The sequence below is a fragment of the Hippocampus comes genome, unplaced genomic scaffold (genome assembly GCF_001891065.2).
Source record: "Hippocampus comes isolate QL1 unplaced genomic scaffold, H_comes_QL1_v1.1 scaffold161, whole genome shotgun sequence".
NCBI classification, from domain to species: Eukaryota; Metazoa; Chordata; class Actinopteri; order Syngnathiformes; family Syngnathidae; genus Hippocampus; species Hippocampus comes.
In genome coordinates this window covers 714,082-733,865 of record NW_017806067.1, presented here as the reverse complement: position 1 = coordinate 733,865, position 19,784 = coordinate 714,082, and the positions used below count along the sequence as shown (strand labels likewise).

The 19,784-nt window shown below is 47.0% G+C and overlaps 2 protein-coding genes across 3 annotated transcripts in view; both read right to left on the bottom strand.

Annotated features, from left to right (window-relative positions):
• The window catches only part of LOC109530085 (tyrosine-protein phosphatase non-receptor type 12-like), a 39,964-nt gene extending 27,307 nt beyond the window's left edge, over positions 1-12,657 (bottom strand). Inside the window, exons 1-3 of one of the 2 annotated variants that reach the window (XM_019893641.1) lie at positions 12,425-12,657; positions 11,597-11,794; positions 5,480-5,609 (exon numbers count right to left, since the gene is read on the bottom strand). The gene's annotated coding sequence lies outside the window, so the exon portion shown is untranslated. Of the gene's footprint in view, positions 1-5,479; positions 5,610-11,596 lie in introns of both variants that reach the window. The other variant, XM_019893640.1, reaches the window with a different exon arrangement.
• A 1,375-nt stretch (positions 12,658-14,032) lies between these two features.
• Positions 14,033-18,378, bottom strand: pim3 (Pim-3 proto-oncogene, serine/threonine kinase). The gene is made up of 6 exons (XM_019893682.1): positions 17,673-18,378; positions 17,424-17,533; positions 17,291-17,341; positions 16,842-17,205; positions 16,028-16,204; positions 14,033-15,747 (listed from the first exon to the last, which is right to left on the bottom strand). The coding sequence occupies exons 1-6, from the start codon at positions 17,758-17,760 to the stop codon at positions 15,542-15,544; spliced, it is 996 nt and encodes a 331-aa protein (XP_019749241.1). The 5' UTR covers positions 17,761-18,378; the 3' UTR covers positions 14,033-15,541.
• Between the last annotated feature and the right edge of the window lie 1,406 nt (positions 18,379-19,784).

Below are 19,784 nucleotides of genomic sequence, written 5' to 3'. Positions count from 1 at the left end.
CCCCCCCCCCCCCCAATTCCTTTCCTCCCTCCCCTAAACTAGCCGCAAAGCCTGGTTGGAAGCAGACGCACGTGTTTTGCTTCCCCACGTAGCCGCCGCTCGCTGCCATGGCGCTCGGGCCTTGTTGATACCGGAGGGCGTAAACAGACAAGGAGCGGGACGGAGGTGGTGGTCTGAAGGGGATTCTGTGGGTAGAGTCGGGGACATGCAGCACACACACACGCGCACACACACAAAGGCTCAGTGAGGAAACAGGCGACGGGCGTCAGGGGGGATTAGTATTGCTGGAAGGACACGTGTTCCATTTTCCAGCGTATTTGCGGACGGTAAAGTAAAAATCATGCGCTGAAGGATTCGCTCATGCTGAGTCATCACATGACGATGCAGAGTTCTCAGAGCAATAATATGAGCAGTCATGTAGAAATGCAAGTCAATAAGGAACGAGCCAGTTACTTTCACCTGAACAAGAACGAAAGGACTGGAAAAACGCTTGGCAATTCACTACCTCAAACATGGGATTAAAAAAAAAAAATCAGTAGACTTGGATCTTGTTCAAAATCAGAAGGACTCCTGCTTTGATCTCTCAAAGCTCATGGAGGATCATCTTATATTAATTGACAAAGAGGAAAACGAAGAACATTTTCACTAGAACTATTGTTATTTAGACTACTGCCCCCTGTTGGTGTGGAGTGTTTACACAACAAAGTGTGCAGGAGGTACGCCTGTTGGCTGTCATTTTTGTGGTGCGTTCCGGTCCAACTTTCTGGATCGCTGAGGACCGAAATGAGCTGAGGGTAGGAAATAAAAATAGAAGGCACTGGAAACGAAGACACTGGCACTCCGGCAGATAAGTGGCTCGCAAATAACACGTGCGCACCTAACTATCACTCTCCGTGTTGTATTTTGTGGTCTTCTGTGTTGTTGTTTGCTTCTTATAGCCTTAAATTGCAGGGCGGCATTTTTTTTTTCAGCCCCCCTGCGTTGGACCGGCTTGCTCGCTTGTTTGGGTCATCATCTTCCCTGATCCTTCTTTTATTTGATAGTGCCGTTCAGTGGGCGTCTGGCAGCGACATAATAAGAGAGAACACGAGACTGTTGTGATGCTTGAAAAACCACACGGGCCCTAAAGGGAGCGGAAAAGCGGCCTGTCAGGGTAACAACAACGCGCATCGATTGCACTTGCGCCCTTGTTACAGGAGCCGATCGGAAAAAGAACCGAGCGTCGTTTTCTGTAGGAACTCATTTCCGGGCTGTTATCAATTGGGAGGACTTTTGTTTTTGCTGAATGGGAGCGCTAACCACCACCAGTGAGGCTACTTTGCGGCACTTTTTCGTTGATTTTTATAATTGTGTATTTCAAAAACTAAGCTTCATTTTTTGCTGTTTTTGTGCTCAGGTTAAATGTTTTAGTATCATCTGGCGGCATCATGACGGCAAGGATGTGCCTTGTAGGTGATTAGAGAATTTACATCAAGACATACAGTAAGTAGTGCAGTGCTGCCACCTTGTGGCATCTACAGGCAGTTACAATCCCTTTTGCGAAGGTGTCAGTTCGTCGCAGATTTTCAGTATTTGCGGCAGCACAAAGTTTTTATCCTCTGCGAAGAGCGGAAGCTGTGTTGAATTGACTCCATTACTTGCATCAAGTGGTTGTACAGGATAAAATTAATGGGATCCAGATATATTTTTTAAAGGAGACTTTGGCACCCTCTCGTGGCATTTTAGGGCCCTTCGGAAAGAGCACAAAAATTCAGAATTCCATTAAAAAAAAAGACACTAAGTATGACGAGTTGAATTTGTGAAAAGTGACCGGCAAATAAGCGGGGGATTACGGCACAATAAAAGCTGAACCTGAAACGGTCGGACATTTTGTGTGTTGTTGGGGTTTACATTCAGACACACAGTGATGAGGGATGCTGGCTCAGCGCATAAGCCGCAGCGCCTCTCTGTATGCTCAGCACTTTTTGGACATCCTGCATATCTGGCCAATCACAAAGCCACTTCTTCCACATTGGCACACGGGCACAATCACAAGAAGAGATTCATTAATTGATTATAAATTCAGAAAAACAGGATACTTAAGTATTTTGTTCCGTATCAATTTAACATGGTTCTGATGAAATAAAGCTCCTGCGTGGACACATCCGGCCATTAGGTGGCCACCTTGTTGCCTGCGCCCCCTTCGGCCAGCACATCGAATGGCTAGAAAAAGCCAGAAACATCTGGACACGAGAGCCACTCACTCAAAGGCCACACGCAGCTGTGGACGGGACTCACCAAGCAGAATTTGTCCCCCACCCCCCCCATCGATGTGATTTATTGTCATGAGCCGGTGCCCTCTTGAGCCGCGTGGCCGAAGGACCCCAATCTGTAGTTGACGGTGCTGCCAGTAAAAACAATTTAAAAAAAGACATTGATCCGCTCTGTCGTTACAAAAACAACCGTGACTTCCCCTGATGGTTTTCTCTGATAGGGATACGCCCTCGAGTGGTGATCAGTGCTAAGATAACATTTTTTGGGTGTTTTATTACAAACATAAAGACACACTGAGTGCACGCGGTTTGTTGAGCTGCCTTACGACAAATTTATGCAAAGCATTTTGCGAAACACTTTTTAAAAGGCATTTCGCATCGTCCATTTGGTACACGGTTCTATTTGGGGTTGCAATTGTCCCAAATTTTAACTCAAGTACAAATTCCAGGTATGGGTACTCAGGGAGCCTCTGTCACGATACTCAAGAGTGGAGTTATTGGAAAAAAAAAGTGCGATCAGATCCTCCTTTATTTTAAGCAGTTACGAGTAATGCTATAAATTGTAAAACGAGGCGTGACAGAAAACATTTGAGGTAGTCGTCAAAGTTCAGATCGGCGCGAGGGGGAACGTCTCTGTCAGCGAGACCGTCGAGTGTGAAAAGGAGCAAACGCTTAAGAGATCAGACTGCACATGTTAGAAGGAGTTCAGGTCAGGAGGCAAGGCTGACCCCTTGAGCAGGATTACGGTCAAACATCACAAGCAAGCGCCTTATTGATTTGCAGTTCAGTCAACGGCGCGCCGCCGTTCGAGCTCAGGCCTGCACTCCCTGCCGCCCATTTCCGTCACTTGAAATGTAAATGAAGCGCGCGAGCAAATGACTGCACAGCTTGATCTGGCAGGTTTACATAACGCTGGAGCGGACATGCGTGGCCGCGGCCAAAGCGACAACGCGGTTCCGGCTTGGCCCGGCTGTGAATGGCGCGGCCGAGTGCAAGTGTCTCACATTGCATTGCAGAAGGGAAGGAAGGCAAGGAGCGAGGAGCCCACGCAGCAGCCTGCTCGCCGCCCCCGCGCACACATTGGGACTTGCATTCATGGCGATGCTCATGCGTTGCTTCGCTGTCACTCCATTCAAACCATCCGGGGACTCTATTCAACACTTCGACATATTTATAAATTGCATCCGTGCAGCTAAAACGTATGAGGCTCATGCCCGTACACACAAACACACACACACATACACCGACTCACTTGACTTTTTCCCATCTTTATCTCGCCTACACACACTCACACACGCTGGAAAGTGCCAAAAAGAGTATTCCCAGATGGATACGAGCAGAGCGGGGATTATGTAACAGACTCCCAACTTGAGCCCCGCGTGGATGCGCGTTTGTCATCTTCAAGCAACTATGTACATGTTACGCTGGACGGGCTAAAATATATCATTTCATACAATCAGACCTCGGCCGAAGCTCAGTCGTTCACACTTCGAGGCTAACTGCATGTTCATCCGTAACTACCTCCTATATAAACTTGAAATGTGTCATTTAAACTCAGGGCCCGACCAATTAATCGGCTGGCCAAATTAATTGAACGATATTAGCCATTTTGAAATCAGCAGACTTCTGGGGTTTTTTTTACACGCCGACGCAACATATGACAAAAGTAATGACATCCAAAGACTCCCACCAAAGACGAAAAATCGAGAGGAAAAAAAAAATGAAAAGAAATTGGCCCATTTTTGCTGTTTTCTCTCTGCTGTAAAATTAATCAAGTACAAAAGGACAATGTTTTTTTTTCTTTTTAAACTACTCGAAATACACCCTGAAAAAAACGGTTATTGAGTGCAGGAGATGGCGGCTTTTACGTCCTAGCAACAGTCGGCTCTTAAAGAGGTTGCAGACACTGCCAGATGGAGGCAAGCCCAGGTCCGCATCCCCAGAACCGACTTTGCTCACTCAAGTCGTAATTCATTACAATCGTCCTCGGTTGCAAAGCCAGATTGTTGAACTAAGAGATGTGAACTTCTACCTGACAACGAGCAGGTTGCAAAAAAAAGAAAAAGCTGAACCAGGTTGGACTGTTAGTGTAGTTCAGAGATGGGCACTTTACTTTTTTTTTTAATCGCATTTACTGGAAATACTGGAAAAAACAAAAGGAAAAAAAATCTAGGAATATGCGAATCCCAAATTCCGAATTTTCAGGGGTCGAATGTACTTTTAAGTTTTACGAACACATATCACCACTAGATGGCAGACAGGTCTTCGTTGCGCATACATTGGCTCTTTTACTGCCTTATACGACGTAAGTAGGCTTCATATTTTTGGGCGGCTTGGGAATAATATGCAGGACAAACCTAGTACCTCTGCAGTACCTGCAGGGAGCAGATATAACTTTTACCCGCCCCACGTCTCACATATACGAATCCTTGCGTTTCAATGGCGGTCTCCCCTCTTGAAATTCCTGCCACCATCACCACCAGCACATTCCCAGGCCCTGTCCTTGCACCCCCCACCCCGCACCCCTTCCCCGCTCCTCGTATGCGGCTCGGAACAACGGCTTCAGTGTGGCCCAGTGGCGTCACCTTGCTCCTCCGCTGGACACTGGCAACTCTGTTTGGCTGAAGGGGAACCACCCCGACTTGGAGATTATGGGAAACTGGGAATGATCTTAAAGACTTGTTTGGACAAATTTGTGTGTGTTTTGGAACACGTTTACACACACACACACACACACACACACACACACACACACACACACACACACACACACACACACACACACACACACACACACACACACACACCTGCCCACAGGTGAAACAATGTGCCTGTTGTCGTGGGTTTTTTTTTTTCCTTTCTGGCTCTCCAAAATCCCCCACCTGACCACATCACACGGAAATGATCACAATAGCCTTGCTGTGTTGGTGCTATAGCTCCGGAGGGAAATGAAGGGCTTGCGCTGTCACCCCACACCTCATCTCACCCATCCAGGTGTTTTGTGATTTAGAAAAAAAATAATCTGATGCAAATGACAATCAGAACAAATGCTCTTCTATACAAGTCGCTTCGGGGACAGATTGGTCAATGGGGGGGGTTTGGGGAATACTAATAGTCAGGATCCCTTTTTTCTGGATAGTCTTCGGATTCTAACAGATGCAATCTTAACTATGACAATGTTTTGATTCACTTGTGTTGAGTCATACCAAGGATAAAGATTTTGCTACCTTGACTTCTTCGTTGTTGATACGGTGATACTTGGACGTGTGCGTACACGCTCTGGACGCTTTCCGGAAAACCCGATGATTTGTACTCTCCGAGACGGCAGCTGACGGGCGTTCACAGCCAACGAAACATCTGGATGAGACAAATGAAGACATACAGAATGACTTGCTGGGAAAGGTCCCTTGCAACTAGTGGCATCTTTCCTCGGTAGGCCACTTGTTCAAAGAAAAGCAATGCAATAAAAACTGATCACATTAAATTAATGGGCAAAACAAAAAAGAAGAAATTAACTAGTCAGTCCGATCGGTGGTTAGAATGTTTGGATTTGGTGCTTCAGACATCTTTCCCTAATTAGTGTCTGGTATCAAAAATGATATCAAATTCAAAGAGCCCTCTTTTTGTGATCAGCGCAAGTCTCGCGCAAAGTGCAGTCTAACCGTGCGCATGGGCGATGTTTTCTCGTTTTTGGTATTTTCGGGCGCACGTACAAATGGGCGTTTGCGCCGTTGCGGGAGTGAACACAGCGGGCTTGTTTCACATCCAGTGGAAGCGGTTCCACTCATTTCCTTTAAATTCCGAGCAGTAGAGGCGCACGGTTTTTAACAACGAGCAAGCAGAAAAGCGAGGTGCTGAGTCCATGCGGAAGATTGAAGCCCGAACAATACATTTATAAAATGCATGACAAGAGTTGATGCTTCGCTCGGATCCTATAACCCCTGATGAAAGCAAAGCAGTATGTTGCTGATGCTCAGAGGTTCTTTCAGCGGAGCGAGGAGGCCCCGCCCCTCGCCCGGCCAATAACAATGGACGCCAGCGTGATTAACCAAACAAATGCCACCGGTGGCACAAAAACGGGTCTATCAATGCACGTGGGCATTCCCGGCATGCCTCGCTGTTTACGTGCTCCGGGTGCCGGGAGGGGGTTCAGAGGGGTTCATGCGTTTGTGCGTGCGTGTGACTGGCGGCAAACCGCTTGCACGGATGCTGCCAAGCGGCGAACCGAGTGAACTCGGCAACTGAATGCATGCGGGCTTGTTGCTGTCCCAACTGTAAATGAGGGGATCTACCTCCAGGGCCCCGGGCCCGAGAGTGGCTTTTGTTTGACAGGAGCGAGCGCTCGTTTGCAGGATGTCACCATTGAGCTCCAAGTGTCAGCATCCGCATCAGACCACATTTCTCTTTTGTGTGTGTCGTCTGTGTGTGGCTTCGTGCGAAGGACTTTTTTTTTTTGAAAGAATCCAGGTTTGTCTTTATGCAGTTACATTTTTCCCCCCACCCCACGTAGGAAAATGAAGGATCTGAAAATGGCTGGCACTGAATGGGTTTTAAGAGACAAGCCTTAAATTAGATGTTAGTACGCTCATATGAATATGTAAATGTAAGTGTTAGCGGTGACACTGGGACGATTACATCCGGCAGCGCGTTTATGCTTTTCTGTGGAGCTCATTTAAAAAATTCCCCTAAACTGCACTTCCCTGTTCATCGCAACAAAGATGGTATCAATAAAATGGACAGTGTGGTTTCATATTTTGGTCAATTTGCATATGGCTCACATTTCTTATCCAGACGTTATTTGCTGCTTTTCATATTTTGAATTGCTTGTTGTGAATGATGACCTATATTGATCTCACCTTATTAACAGGTGACTGTTGCAGGCTTTAAATACAGATGGGTGTTTTTTTTTTTTTTTTTTAATACTCATAAACACGAAAGTCAATTTTTTTTTGGGGGGGGGAAACAAAATGTCATGTTCCCAAGTACTATGAGGCACAGCATTGAACGCTTGTGCAGACAACATCGTAAACCAGACCCAATAAATGCTTTGTCACAGCGGGCACTAGTTAGGGAGGCAAATATGGAAAGAACATGTGACGCGGCTTACTCCAGTGACGTGGGATGTTATTCAGCATGCGGCCCGACTGAGCCCGACTGGGGCTTAGAAGACGTTATCACGCGGTGGCAAACGAATGACAAGGTGACACGCACTCGCCGCGTCCACTTGACATCCTGGAAACAAAATAAAGAGTCCGAGGAGGGCGGACGCGGCAGCCGTAGCGGTTTAGCCTTTTCCAGCTCTTGAATAATTAAACAGTAACCGAGTGGATCACTACCATTCTATTTTTAGCCAGCATAGGCAACAAGAGCTGGACAAACATGTGTCAAATACACACGGGAGCCAGGCGGTGGCATTTAACATCAACACGACGTCACACAACGCCTGCGGCCAAAACAAGATCAAAAACAAGATGGCTGTCATGAATCGGAGGATGACTTGCTCCCCGAGGCACTCGACTGACACTTTGTTTGCTCCTAAAATGGATTCACTTTGTTCTAAAATAAGCTTCTGGAAAGCAATAAATGTCAGTGACTTGACGGCGCACTTTGATTCACTTTGTCTTCCATGAAACATTTTTCTTTTTCCTGGAACTCGAGTACTTGCTAACACACTAAAAGAACAACTCATAAAAGCTGATGACACTGAACTGGCCAGAAGAGACTTGCTTCTGTCTGCTCGAAGGCCATACTTCAACTTACACGATGTCACTTTTTGGCAACGCAAAACATGCCGGCTTGAAATGCGGGGAAAGGCCGCTTTGTTGTCGCCGCGGTAACCTGGGCTCAGCTTCTTTAGGGATTTCAAGATCGTCGGCGGACCAGCCAGGACACCTCGCATGTTGTTAATGTTTATAACGTTGTCATTTAAAAGCCGCATTCAGCGCGACTTTTTTTTTTACATGATTCCACGAGAGACATTTCAAGCTTGACTGAGTTCAAAGAGATACATTCAACCGTGACCGCATTCAATCTGCATATGAGCGACCTATACGGTCCAAGATGCTATCTTTTTAGCCCCGAGCTTAAGATGACCGGCACTTGTGCTGCGGCCTACCACTGAACTCCGTCTTTGCCCCTCCCCCCAAAAGCCCGCCGGTTGGAAATCCTTCACATCGTCTCAGCATATAAACGTCTATCTTCAAGCATGTTGAGTTCAATGGAAATTCACAAGGGGAAATAAAGGATAAGGGTGAGCACGGGGTTCCCCAACTTTTATTTAGCCACGGAAGATATGTTCCATTCGTCTCACAGCACATGGCCAAATTTAAATGTCATGAAAAGTATGGACAGCAGACCAAAATAATAAAGGGCGCTTGTCCACTTCATCGCAAATGTACAAACTCGGCATGTGAACGAGCGCCCTCCGACCGTGGAATCAACGTCACGTCTTGTGTCCCAATACTTTTGTCCACACCCCATGCAAACAAGACAATTTGCCTCTCCGTGATGTCATCCGCATGTTCGGTGACAGCTGGCCCTTTGCGAATCAACCTCCAGCTCCTGTTGACCAGAGATGATGTCACTCGCCAACGCGGTCAGACCGCGTAGCAACAAATTAGCTTCCGTACCAATTCATCAACGCCGGAAGTCGAGCTAATACGCAGAGGTTTGACCCCGCCGAAATGGCCGGCCGTATCGTTTTAAAGGTCGCAATAATGCCGAGCCCGCGGCCGCCTTATCGCATATATGCCCACACAAATGGACAAGATTAAGCACATTGTTTACGCACAATGGAAAAGTCCCGACGCCGATGTGACATATGACAACAGTCACTTGATAGTCGTAACCTTCCGCGGCGACGTCACCGCAGATAATCCGGTGAGACGCAAACATGAATAAACACACACAGAGCGCAATAATGGGGCTTGGGCGCGTAAGGCAATCTCATCCGTGTGTGCCACAGTGCGGCTCCGGGGGGGCTGCCTGTGTTGCCGTGCTGCTGGACTCCAAGTTGGTGGAGCGGAAGTAAGCTCAGCTGCTCACTGAGTGCATTCTTTTAAGCTACTGAGCTAATGGCTTCCTCCTCCTTCCTTATAAAACAAAACTGAAAGACAAAAAACAAAATTGGCAGCAGCAGCAGCATCATCACGGTTTGTTGAGTAACAAAGTCCTTTCGGGACCTTTGCCATCCACCTGAGTGCCTTTGCCACCCACGTTTGGATCACTGCCATTTGCTTCTGCTTTGCCAGGGAAAAGAATTACAACCGGAGGGAAGCCTTCAAGCACATTTTATCGATCGGCTGACCTCTCGCATGGTCTATTTTCACGCTTAACCGGAAATTCAAAAGGAAAAGGCTCGTAATTTACGCACGCTGACAATGGAGCTAAGTATTTCCGAAATGAAAGACTAATGTTGACAGAAGTGTGCTGCACACTCACGTTTAAAATGGCCGCCATCCAATACTTGAGAGGTCCATTTACTTTTGCAAACTATCGTTCGGAAAATTTAAAAATGGGAGTTTTAGAATCTGCGAGGAGGCCGGCGTGGTGTGTCAACACATTGCGCGGCGCTCCCATCGCATGCGTGCGTCCCTCTCTTCATGACGTGCCACGCAAAGGCTGCAGGATGGCAGCGCAAAGTAGGCCGAGAGCAGCGACCTCCTCGCACACGACCGTATTTGCACTTTGCTGCGTGCGTGCTTGCTCTGATGCCGCGTGTGACCTAGTTGCGCTCGGCCCGCATCTGAGTTTCTGCGCTGCAGGTTACACTGCGTTATGATGCACTTTACTTGCTCCAATAAAAATGCAAGCGCTCGCTTTTGCAGAGACGCGGGTGGGGGGGATTCAGCACTCACACTTGAACCGAATTACAGCAGATCCAATTTTTTTTTACATCATGGAGTTACTATATGTTCTTGCTTTGTGATTGACTTTCGGGAACACTACCGGCTTAGTATTATCGTCATTATTCTTAGTGGGAATACCACGTTTCCCCCCTTGTCTGGGAACTGGATGTCCTGGTTGTAACACAATCGCCGTGACGACTTTGGCCATCGCCGTGGATACGGAGCCACAGGTAAACAACAGAGGGGTGGGGGGCGGCGATCCAGGCTAGGTGAAGATACAATGAAGTGATTTTTAAATCTAAACTCGTGTTTCATTCACGATGTCGGACCCGGAGTGTCATCGTGAAACTGACGACACAATTGTTGCATTGACGCGCTTGCTGTGGCATCGATCCACCCGAGGGTGCGAAACATTCTCACATTTCTTCCAATTCAAAGACTCTGAGGTCAGCGAAACTGTGACCGCATGCCTCGCTCGCTCGCACTGTGGCAGGATCGCAATGTTCCACATCAGCAAGGGACTGGTGTGACTGTTTTCAAGGGAATTTAATGTGAAATTAATGTGATTAATTTTCCAACAAATACTGTAAATGCACTAAAAAAACAACATCGGAACTCACTTCCAAATAGCAGGCCCTGTGATGATATATTCCAGTAAAATGGGCTAAGAATGCTATATATCGATTCAACGAAACTGATTCTTCGACAGGATTAACTGCCGAGCAAGTCCAAAATCTTGTCTAAAAAAAAATGACTTGGGACTACAAAATCATTCTGAATTCTTGCAGGGTTTCGGATTTCATTTTGAAACATTCCTGGAAAGCCGGCCCCCATCCATAACTGTTCCATCCTTTTGAGTTCAAACAGATTCCCAGGCTCTCCGCAGCCATCCATATGGTTCTACATATTCTCATGGTGAAAGTACAGTAAGCTCCCATACATTCCCGCTAGCTGTGCTGAGCCTCAAGTGGCTGTTGCATACCTGTGGCCAACGCTCGGCCTTTAATCATCGTCACCGAGGAGGCACACCAGACTTCACTCTTTAAACAAGAGCCTAAAGTGTTTTGGGGTTTTTTTTTCCAATCTCAAGAGTTTATTCTGCAAGACTCGTAAACTGTCTGTCTATGAGGCTGTGACATTTGCACTGGTAGTTCAGCGAAAGAACCGGAATGGTAGGAAGATGCGCCAAAACGACAAAAACAAAACACAGATGAATTTTTCATGCACGCGTGAGTCGGGTAAGTCGTAGGGATACTCCGAACAAAACGTGACTGACAAGGTGTCCTTCAGCACAATCGACTGTGACAGCAGAGAAGATACCCAATTACTCTCCGGTAATAGTCATTATTTTTTAATTTAACTTTTTTTTTCTTCCATCCTTGCTTTTGTTAACTCCCAATGATGTCTGTGCTTGAACACGTGCCCTCAAAAAAAAAAAAAAAAAAAAAACATGAAAGAACACCTCAACATTTTATCTCAGTGTGTGCTCACACTTACCGCTCATGTTTACAGTGCCGATACATGGTGTTCCACAGAACAAAGAGTTCCTTCAGGGTGAGCAGCAGGTTCCCTCCAGCCTCACAGCCAGGTACTCCTCCACTGGCAGCAGCGCAGCTTTTAATGAACACCAGGACCAGACCATGAGGCACTAAGTCCCAGCAGAGAGCAGGAGACCTCCGCAGTGAGCGGCAATATCTACACAACACATCGAGAAGGTTCAAACTGAATCCCAGGAAGGTTGAAGAAAAATCAAGTTAACACATGGACTACACATCAACACCATGTAGGCCACAGTATTTTGTCCATGAGGCCACTGCACCTACAGGATGTGAAAATGAAAAAGAAAACCACCACCACATTTCTCATTTGTGCCAAAGGTATTTCATGGGCTTGAGGTCTTCTGCGTGAGTTCCTCCGTACCAAATTTACTCAAGCACACCTTGGGCCCTTGCTTTGTTTGCTTGAGGGCCAAGCCATTGTAAGCTTAATAGAAATGGCGAACTAATTACTAGCCTAAATGTTAGTTAAGTATATTGGGAGATTGAGGGTAGAGGCTGTACTATGTTCACAAAGCTGTTAACATCAATGGTGACTTATTTTTTTTAAATAAAAGCATTATATTCATTAACAGCGCTGAAAACGGAGCCATTGTTGAATGTGGGCAAGTAGCGAGAAAGCCACGATAGAAACAGTCATGGCGGAACATCAAGTGACGTGGTAGCATTGGTGCTAACACTAGTATTTTTGACGAACGTTTCTCCTACAACGTATATATTTACTTCATGGGTGGCTCACTGAAGTGTGAAGTAGATCCGCATTACTCACCGTCATTCATTTATCACATCACATAAGGGTTTTGATATTTGGACATGAACGTTTGGACTGCGAGGACAGGAAGTTGCTGCGCATGTTTCTCCTCAAAGTGACAGCGCCAACTAGAGGCCTGGCATGCATGATACACATGATTACTGTAAACGTCTGTTTGTATATTGCATAATATTGTACCCCTAAAAGTACGCTTTATTTAGTGCTAAAAAGTATAATGTATAGTGTGACATAAAGAAAACAATTTATACCATTTATGCTGCCACATTTAGAGTGCAATAAACCATAACTAACTGGCTGAAGTTGAAGAGGAAAACTGTATTTCTATTGCTATGGTTATTGTCTCGTCTTGGATTACCACGGTTATACTTCATTGCCTTTTACCCCAATGTTAATAGTTGATGATAATGCAACAATGATGACAGAGATTCTTAAAGTACGAGGCACAGGCGTCAGTCTAGATTTAATTGTGGCATTACACTCAAGTGTAAGAAATCAATGAATTTCTCAAGACATTGTTCTGCCACAATTCCTGCTGGTTTGGTATTGTGACCATGACGCGCGCGCATACACGCGCCTCGACACAACATAGCATGGGCCAGTGCGAACTCGTGCATTGTGATGGCCGCGTGTCCTGAAAGTGGGGTCAGACGCATGGACACACAAACACACACATACATCGAGAAACAAAGAAACTAGTGTGAAGCGTAGTATCGCTGGCAGCGCTAGTGTGATCTCTCGTCTCGTCTTTTCCTGTTCTCGGTGCTGGCACCGCAGCCTGTGCCGCCTGTGTGGGTTGACACCCACCGGCCCATCTGCGCCCAACATGGGCCCTCAGGGCCCCTGGAGTCCATCTGGCATCCTCCTCTTCTGTCTGGCGACTCGTCACCTACGAAAGTCTCTTGAAGTCATCCAAAGCGCCTTGTATGCTAGTGGTAATCCGCGTACTTTTCATATGATGTCATTGGATGAGGCCCCTACGACCTCCACCTCAGATTGAATGCTCTACATGGAAGCGCGAATGTTTCAATGGTCGTGTGGCTCATGGACGTTGACTAAAAGTGTGTGGGGGAGGGCGGACCATATGCCCACCCATCTTCATTTAATGAGGATTTCACAGTGAGAGTGGATGAGGCCTCATCATCATTTGCAAGGGTTTGGGATGAAGAAAAAGATGGCCCTCATTTACATGCCAAAAAGCCAGCGAGACGGTAAAACAATGGGAGGATTAGCGGGGTCGGTGCTTTGGAAGTGCTCGGGCAGAGTTGAGTTCATGAATGAACCCAAGTCTTCATTAGCAACAGCAGTGCTTCAGCGATAGCACAAGTAAGGTAACGCAAGTTTGTTACGATATCTAGTTTTGGTCGGAAGGGTAAAAGCACGGGGCTTCGTTTGAACACACCAGCTGTGACTTGCTCCGTCCAACCACATGTGCCTCTTATTAGCAGTGCGGTTTCTGCACATTGTCATGCAGTTCATGACTGCTATGATGTCTCGTGCCGTCATGCTGGCAGGCCCTTGTGTTGGGTGAAAAAAATAAACTAAAATTACATGGTTTATTGACATTCTTGCATTTTGGGGGAGGGGGAAAAATCACACCACCAGTTGTTTCTGTACATAAAAGTGGGTCTTTAATTGAAAATTTTGTATCAAAAACAAACAAAAAAAAAAATTCATCCTTTGGAGCCCCGAGTGGCAACAGTGAGCCCTAGGTTATCGAGGCTGTGTGGAGACCACAAATGTTTTGCTTCCCAAACAACTCAAAACTTCAACTTGAAAGTACAGAAACCAGATGGATTTAATCTCCAAAGTAGTTAACATTCAAATCCTTTCAACTTTAAGTAAACTCATTTCATCTGCTTTACATCGACAACTGTCAGTGCATCCTCCACATCTACAATTAAAAAAAAAAAAAAAAAATTGTCGATAATGTAAAAATAAGTTAGGAATGCAAACTAAAGGCCAAGTAGGATATGCAAAAATTATTTTTAAAGGGAGGGGAGTTTTAAGCATAGAAAATAAATAAATAAATAACCACAGAACGTGGAATGTCTACATGTTTACAAATAAATTAAAAGCAAATGGGAAGGGGGAAAAAAAATTTACACACTGACAGAAGGGGGAACACACTGTACAATATTTGCCCCCCCCCCAAAAAAAAACAACAGAGTTGATGAATATTGCATTGATTGTGCATTTCACACCCCAAGGAGCCCCCGAGGGAGGCCAGGAGTGGGGGACCATGAAGTGTCAAGCAGTGAGATGGCGGGGGGCAAAAAGTTAAAGAGGCGCGACAGAACTCGCAACAGGCATGGCTGAACACAGCAGGAGGGATTGGGGGGGGGCAGAGGTGTGTGTGTGTGTGTGTGTGTTTACATGTTGTAGACATTCAGAAAGACAGGATCCAGTTTCCAAAACACCTGTTCAGGCTATAGAGTGAGTGAGCAGCTTCGAAGAGTGATACACAGTTGCGTGCGTGTGTGTGTGTTTCAAGTATTCCATTCTCTACTCTTTAATGCTCTCGCAGCCTCTCAGCTGGGGGCTACTTGGCTTGTCGTGATGGAGGCACTTGGTCTCCATCACTGAGGTTGAATCCGAGGGAAAAAAAAAAAAAACTGAGATGAAAAGCCCCCAGAAAAAGCAGCGTTTCCCTCCCCCCAAAAAAAGGCACTCCAAAATTAAAACATTGGGGAAAAAAAAGTTTTCTCCTAAGCTCTATGAGAGCAGCCATATCTGAATAGGAAGGCCTTGCCAGATGCATACACCAGCCTACTGACAAAGGGAAGGGCAGAGGGGGAATAAATAGTTCTGGTAAGACCACCCAAACAGCAACATGTTCCCCTTTAGGAAACAACTTGTATCAACTGAATGAAAAAAGGAGATGTGGGGGAGAATTAAGAGAAGCAACAACAAACAGTTGCACCCAAACAGCAACATGTTCCCCTTTAGGAAACAACTTGTATGATGCTAACTGAATGAAAAAAAGGAGCTGTTGTTGGCCATTGATCAGCCAAGCTCGGCCACAGGCGACCATACGAGAGTCCATTAACTCCTTGCGGCCTGGCCTTGCCCCCTCCTCATCGCCCCCAGCGAGTCTTTAGTGTTTCAGACCGCTCCTCAGAGGCTCTCCTTGCTCGAGGTTGTGCTCGATGACGAATCCGTGGCGATGGTCCGCAGGCGGATGTCGCCGGCGGCCGGCTCCTCGGGATTGGACTCAGGCACCTCGGCCGACACCCTCATCCAGGGGTGGTCGCAGATCTGCTCCAGTGTGGGCCGGTCGGAGGGCCGCAAGGCCAGGCACCATTTAATCAGCTGCTGGCACTCTGTTGAATCAAGAGATGGCGTTAGGATGACAACTGCAAAGGGATGGTCCACTTCATTTGTATGATAACTGTTTATGAACTACAAATCATGCCAGGGTGGTGTGCCGCAAGATCTTTTTTTTTTTTTTGTAGGAAAACAAGTGACTTGGCTCAATCAAGGTTGGGAAACACCGCTCCAAACTAGTCCTTTCACACCGGTTCATTCCAGATCCCATTAGTGCAGCTAGGCGGCGACAAAGTCAATCTTTGCGTGCGCCCTTTCAGCCCGTCACCCACTCACCAGCTGACACCCTCCTCCTGAAGTACACTCTCCCCCGAAGGATCTCCTCGTCCTGCTCGAAGGGGATATCTCCGCACACCATGTCGTAAAGCAGCACGCCGAGCGACCACACCGTGGCTGAGCGTCCGTGATATCTGTGGAAGCGGATCCACTCTGGTGGACTGTACACACGAGTGCCTAAAAACATCAAGAGGGAGGGGGGTGGAGCAGTGAGTATGGAGGGTACACACACACAAAAAAAACATGTTTGGTGTTTCTGTGTCATGCACAAAAAATAAAGAAGCTCCCTGTACAATCACAACAAACTGGCTACCGCCCCCTCCTCCCCCACCATAACAGAGCAGGAAACGTGATCCCATCATGTGACGCGGCGGCTCGGGTTTCACAACAAACGCGTTACGTGGCACTCGACTACCCGACTGTGACTCACGCTGTTCGATTCCGGTACAGTATGGATCCACGTGAATCACGCGGCATGGATTCGTCACAAGCACCAACGACTCAATTTGAAATGGAAACAATGACGAGGAAAGTGCCCCCCCCCCAGCAAAAAAAAAAAAAGACTGCCGTTCGTTCGATTCCCATGTGATTCACGAGTCAATCAAGACCAAATACAAAATATTAAATTTACAACATTTAATGAAGAGAGGAAACCCCCACCCCCCCAAAAAAAAAAGAAAAAAGGAGGAAAAAAATACCACTGCGTCACCGGCTGGTGAACGCCTCCGCGACTGAAAATAGCACCGACGAGTGCAACAAGGGCAACGCTAAGCAAGCCCGGGCCAGAAATCACCAAAACAACGCAGCATCTTACCGTCGAAGTCGGTGTACACGGTGTCCTTGAGAATCGCCCCAGAACCGAAGTCGATAAGCTTGAGCTCGCCGGTGCGGAGATCCACGAGCAGGTTCTCGTCCTTGATGTCCCGGTGTACCACCCCGCAACTGTAGCAGTGCCGCACCGCCTCCAGGACTTGGCGGAAGAAGCCCCGCGCCGCGTCCTCGTCCAGGGCGCCCTTCTCGGTTATGAAATCGAACAGGTCCTTGACGAGCTCCGGCCTCTCCATAACCAGCAGCCAGCCGTCGGCGCGCTCGTAATAGTCCAGCAATTTGATAACTCCACGAAACGACGAGCTGACCTTCTTGAGCAGGAGGATCTCGAGCGGGACCATGCTTCCATTCTGAGACCCGAAAGAGAAGGAATCCATGATGAGTGCGGGGATTACACGCAGCCCAACCCTCCATTGCATCAAAACAAACACTTACAATTGAGCCCCACTCGGTCACCCTTTCCTTCGCGACGTGTTTTACAGCCACCTAAAAACCCACAAAGAAAACATTTAGAAATAAGTCGCATAAAATGGAAATTCCCAATTTCTCCACTGCGCCCGCGACTCACCGGTGCCCCGTCAGAGAGCCTGCTGCCGGCGTACACGGTGCCGAAGCCACCGCTCCCCAGCACGGAGCCCACCTGGTACACCTTTTCGAACGGCTCCTTCTCCACTTTGACTGTTTCGGGGGGACAACGTGTGGCGAACATTAGCTCCCCGAGTAGTTCCACAACAGCCGGTCAGCAGTTAGCCGTTAACCTCTTTCAACTCTCCCCGCCCGCAGCAACGGCTTTGACCAAGACGTTAAGGTTACCTACCCGGCTGAAGCTGAATTTTCACTGGCATGTGATCCATGCCCGAAGGGTTGCAAATATGAGAAAATGAACCAAACTTTGACAGCAACATATTAGAAAAAAAAGGAGGAGGTAAAAACGAAAATCCGGTGGTGGTGTTCCAAGGCAGGCAGTTGAGGTTTCGACAACGACTAGTAAGACTTTAGGGGGTTCGGGCGCCGTCTAAATAGTGGTGTGGACCGTCCAGCAGTGCGCCAAGTTGGCCGCACCGCGCCCGTTCTCTTCGAGTCACGACCGTAAAGTCGCACACCAGTGCCTGAAAACCGACATGAAAGCGGGTCCGAGTTGGGTTGGGAGGGTCTCGAGACTCGAGATACCGCCAACAAAAACAAAACTAGGTTCCGATGAAAACAACAACGAGCGTAGATTCCCGAGTTTCCTAGAAACGCTCGCGAGTGTGGCAGGTTGCAATGTCATTCGCGGCGTGTAGGTATCCTGAGGACTAGTTGCCGCTGTCTGAGCTTTGACGCGGTTTCCCAGAGCCAATATTTTGACGCGCAGTGGGACGTTAAGTATCCCTCCGCAGCTAACACAGGACGAACCTTTCGCTCAAATCACGCGTATAAAACACCGCCTTTCACAAAATACGTGTCCTAAAATGAGCGAACTACACAACATGTTATTCAAAGACACTTCTGGCCGACAGTATTGTCTGAAAACACATTTGCATCACGGGACTACTTTCTCGTAGTATGAGACGCGCAAGAAACTCTTGTCTGGTAGATTTGCACTCGGTTCACTATAGACTCCGAGGCGGCAACCAATCAGATGTCGTATATAAATACTCGCTTTTGGGTATTGGCCAATCAGGTAAAAGTTGTTGTTATAAAGCAGACATTTGAGTGCACGTGGCGGCAATTTTGTGATGTTACCCCGCCCCCCGCCACCCCACCTCCCATGCAGCAGGAGACAGACAGTCTGGTTGGAAAAGAAAAGCTCATTTTGTTGACAACCCATAGCAAATTAGTCATGAATATGTCCCCACTGCTCTTTGTTCAGGAGGGTGTGTTTCCCAAATGTACTGTTAAAATAGTCCACTTAGCAACACAAACTCGTCGCTAATTGTCAGTAACTATGGTTACCGCATTCAAGGAGTGCGAAGGTGTTTGGAATATTCAAATATAAGCCATGAAATCAAATTTTGCATGATTTAAACTCCAAAATCGAGTACAAAAAGCCTAGAGTTGAAAATTCAAGTGTGCCCGGATGATATCGCGACTGACTCACAATTTGACACTGAGAACAAAGTAGGTTAGCAAGATGAAAACACTCGGATCAAAGTTTGCAAAGTTAGCCGTTCAATTCCGGAGTTCAAACGTTCTACGTTTACTGTCACACATGGCAACATGACCTTGGCTTGCTGTGAACTTTCCACTGTTTATCTCCACCATCCTCCGATAACCCGTGCGTGTATGTGTGTATTTTTGACCGCTAACCAAACAAGAAGCGTTTGAAAAGTTCCACGGAACGTTATCGGGCCACAGACCGAGCCGGCGCAAAGTTATGTAAATGTACACTGCAAACAAGAAAACTGTGTCTCGGCTGTAACTTGCTTTGATGTTTCCAATATCATATTGATTAGTGAAATTCATACCAAGGCAAATCTTTTTGAAGTTGAATTTTCAATGTATACTCCACATTCCACCGTTCACCAAAAAAAGCAAAAGAAGTCACAGTTGTTTTTGTCCAGGTACTTAAGTGTATGCATTCCTTCTATGACTCCTCACATTCCCCCCAAAAATGCTTTCTAAGCCCGAATTTGACTTCAAGGACTGAGCCAAAGTATGTTTTCATGACCTTGTGGATCAGAACTGGAATTTCTACCCAGAAGGGCTCACTTTTCAGTGGTTTTCCCCTTATTGTTCAAAAAGACACAAGTCAGTTCAGGTGAAGTTTTTATGGCCTCGTTTCTCATGGAGTAACACACTCCACAACTATTCACAGTCATGGAGATGCAACATAATACCCGGACAGGAAAGCGCATGGTGGGCAATGCGAACGTGGGGACACGGGTGGACTGAGGTGAAGCGAAGTGCTTGTAATGATACCCGCGCGATAGAGGAGATGTCATTTATG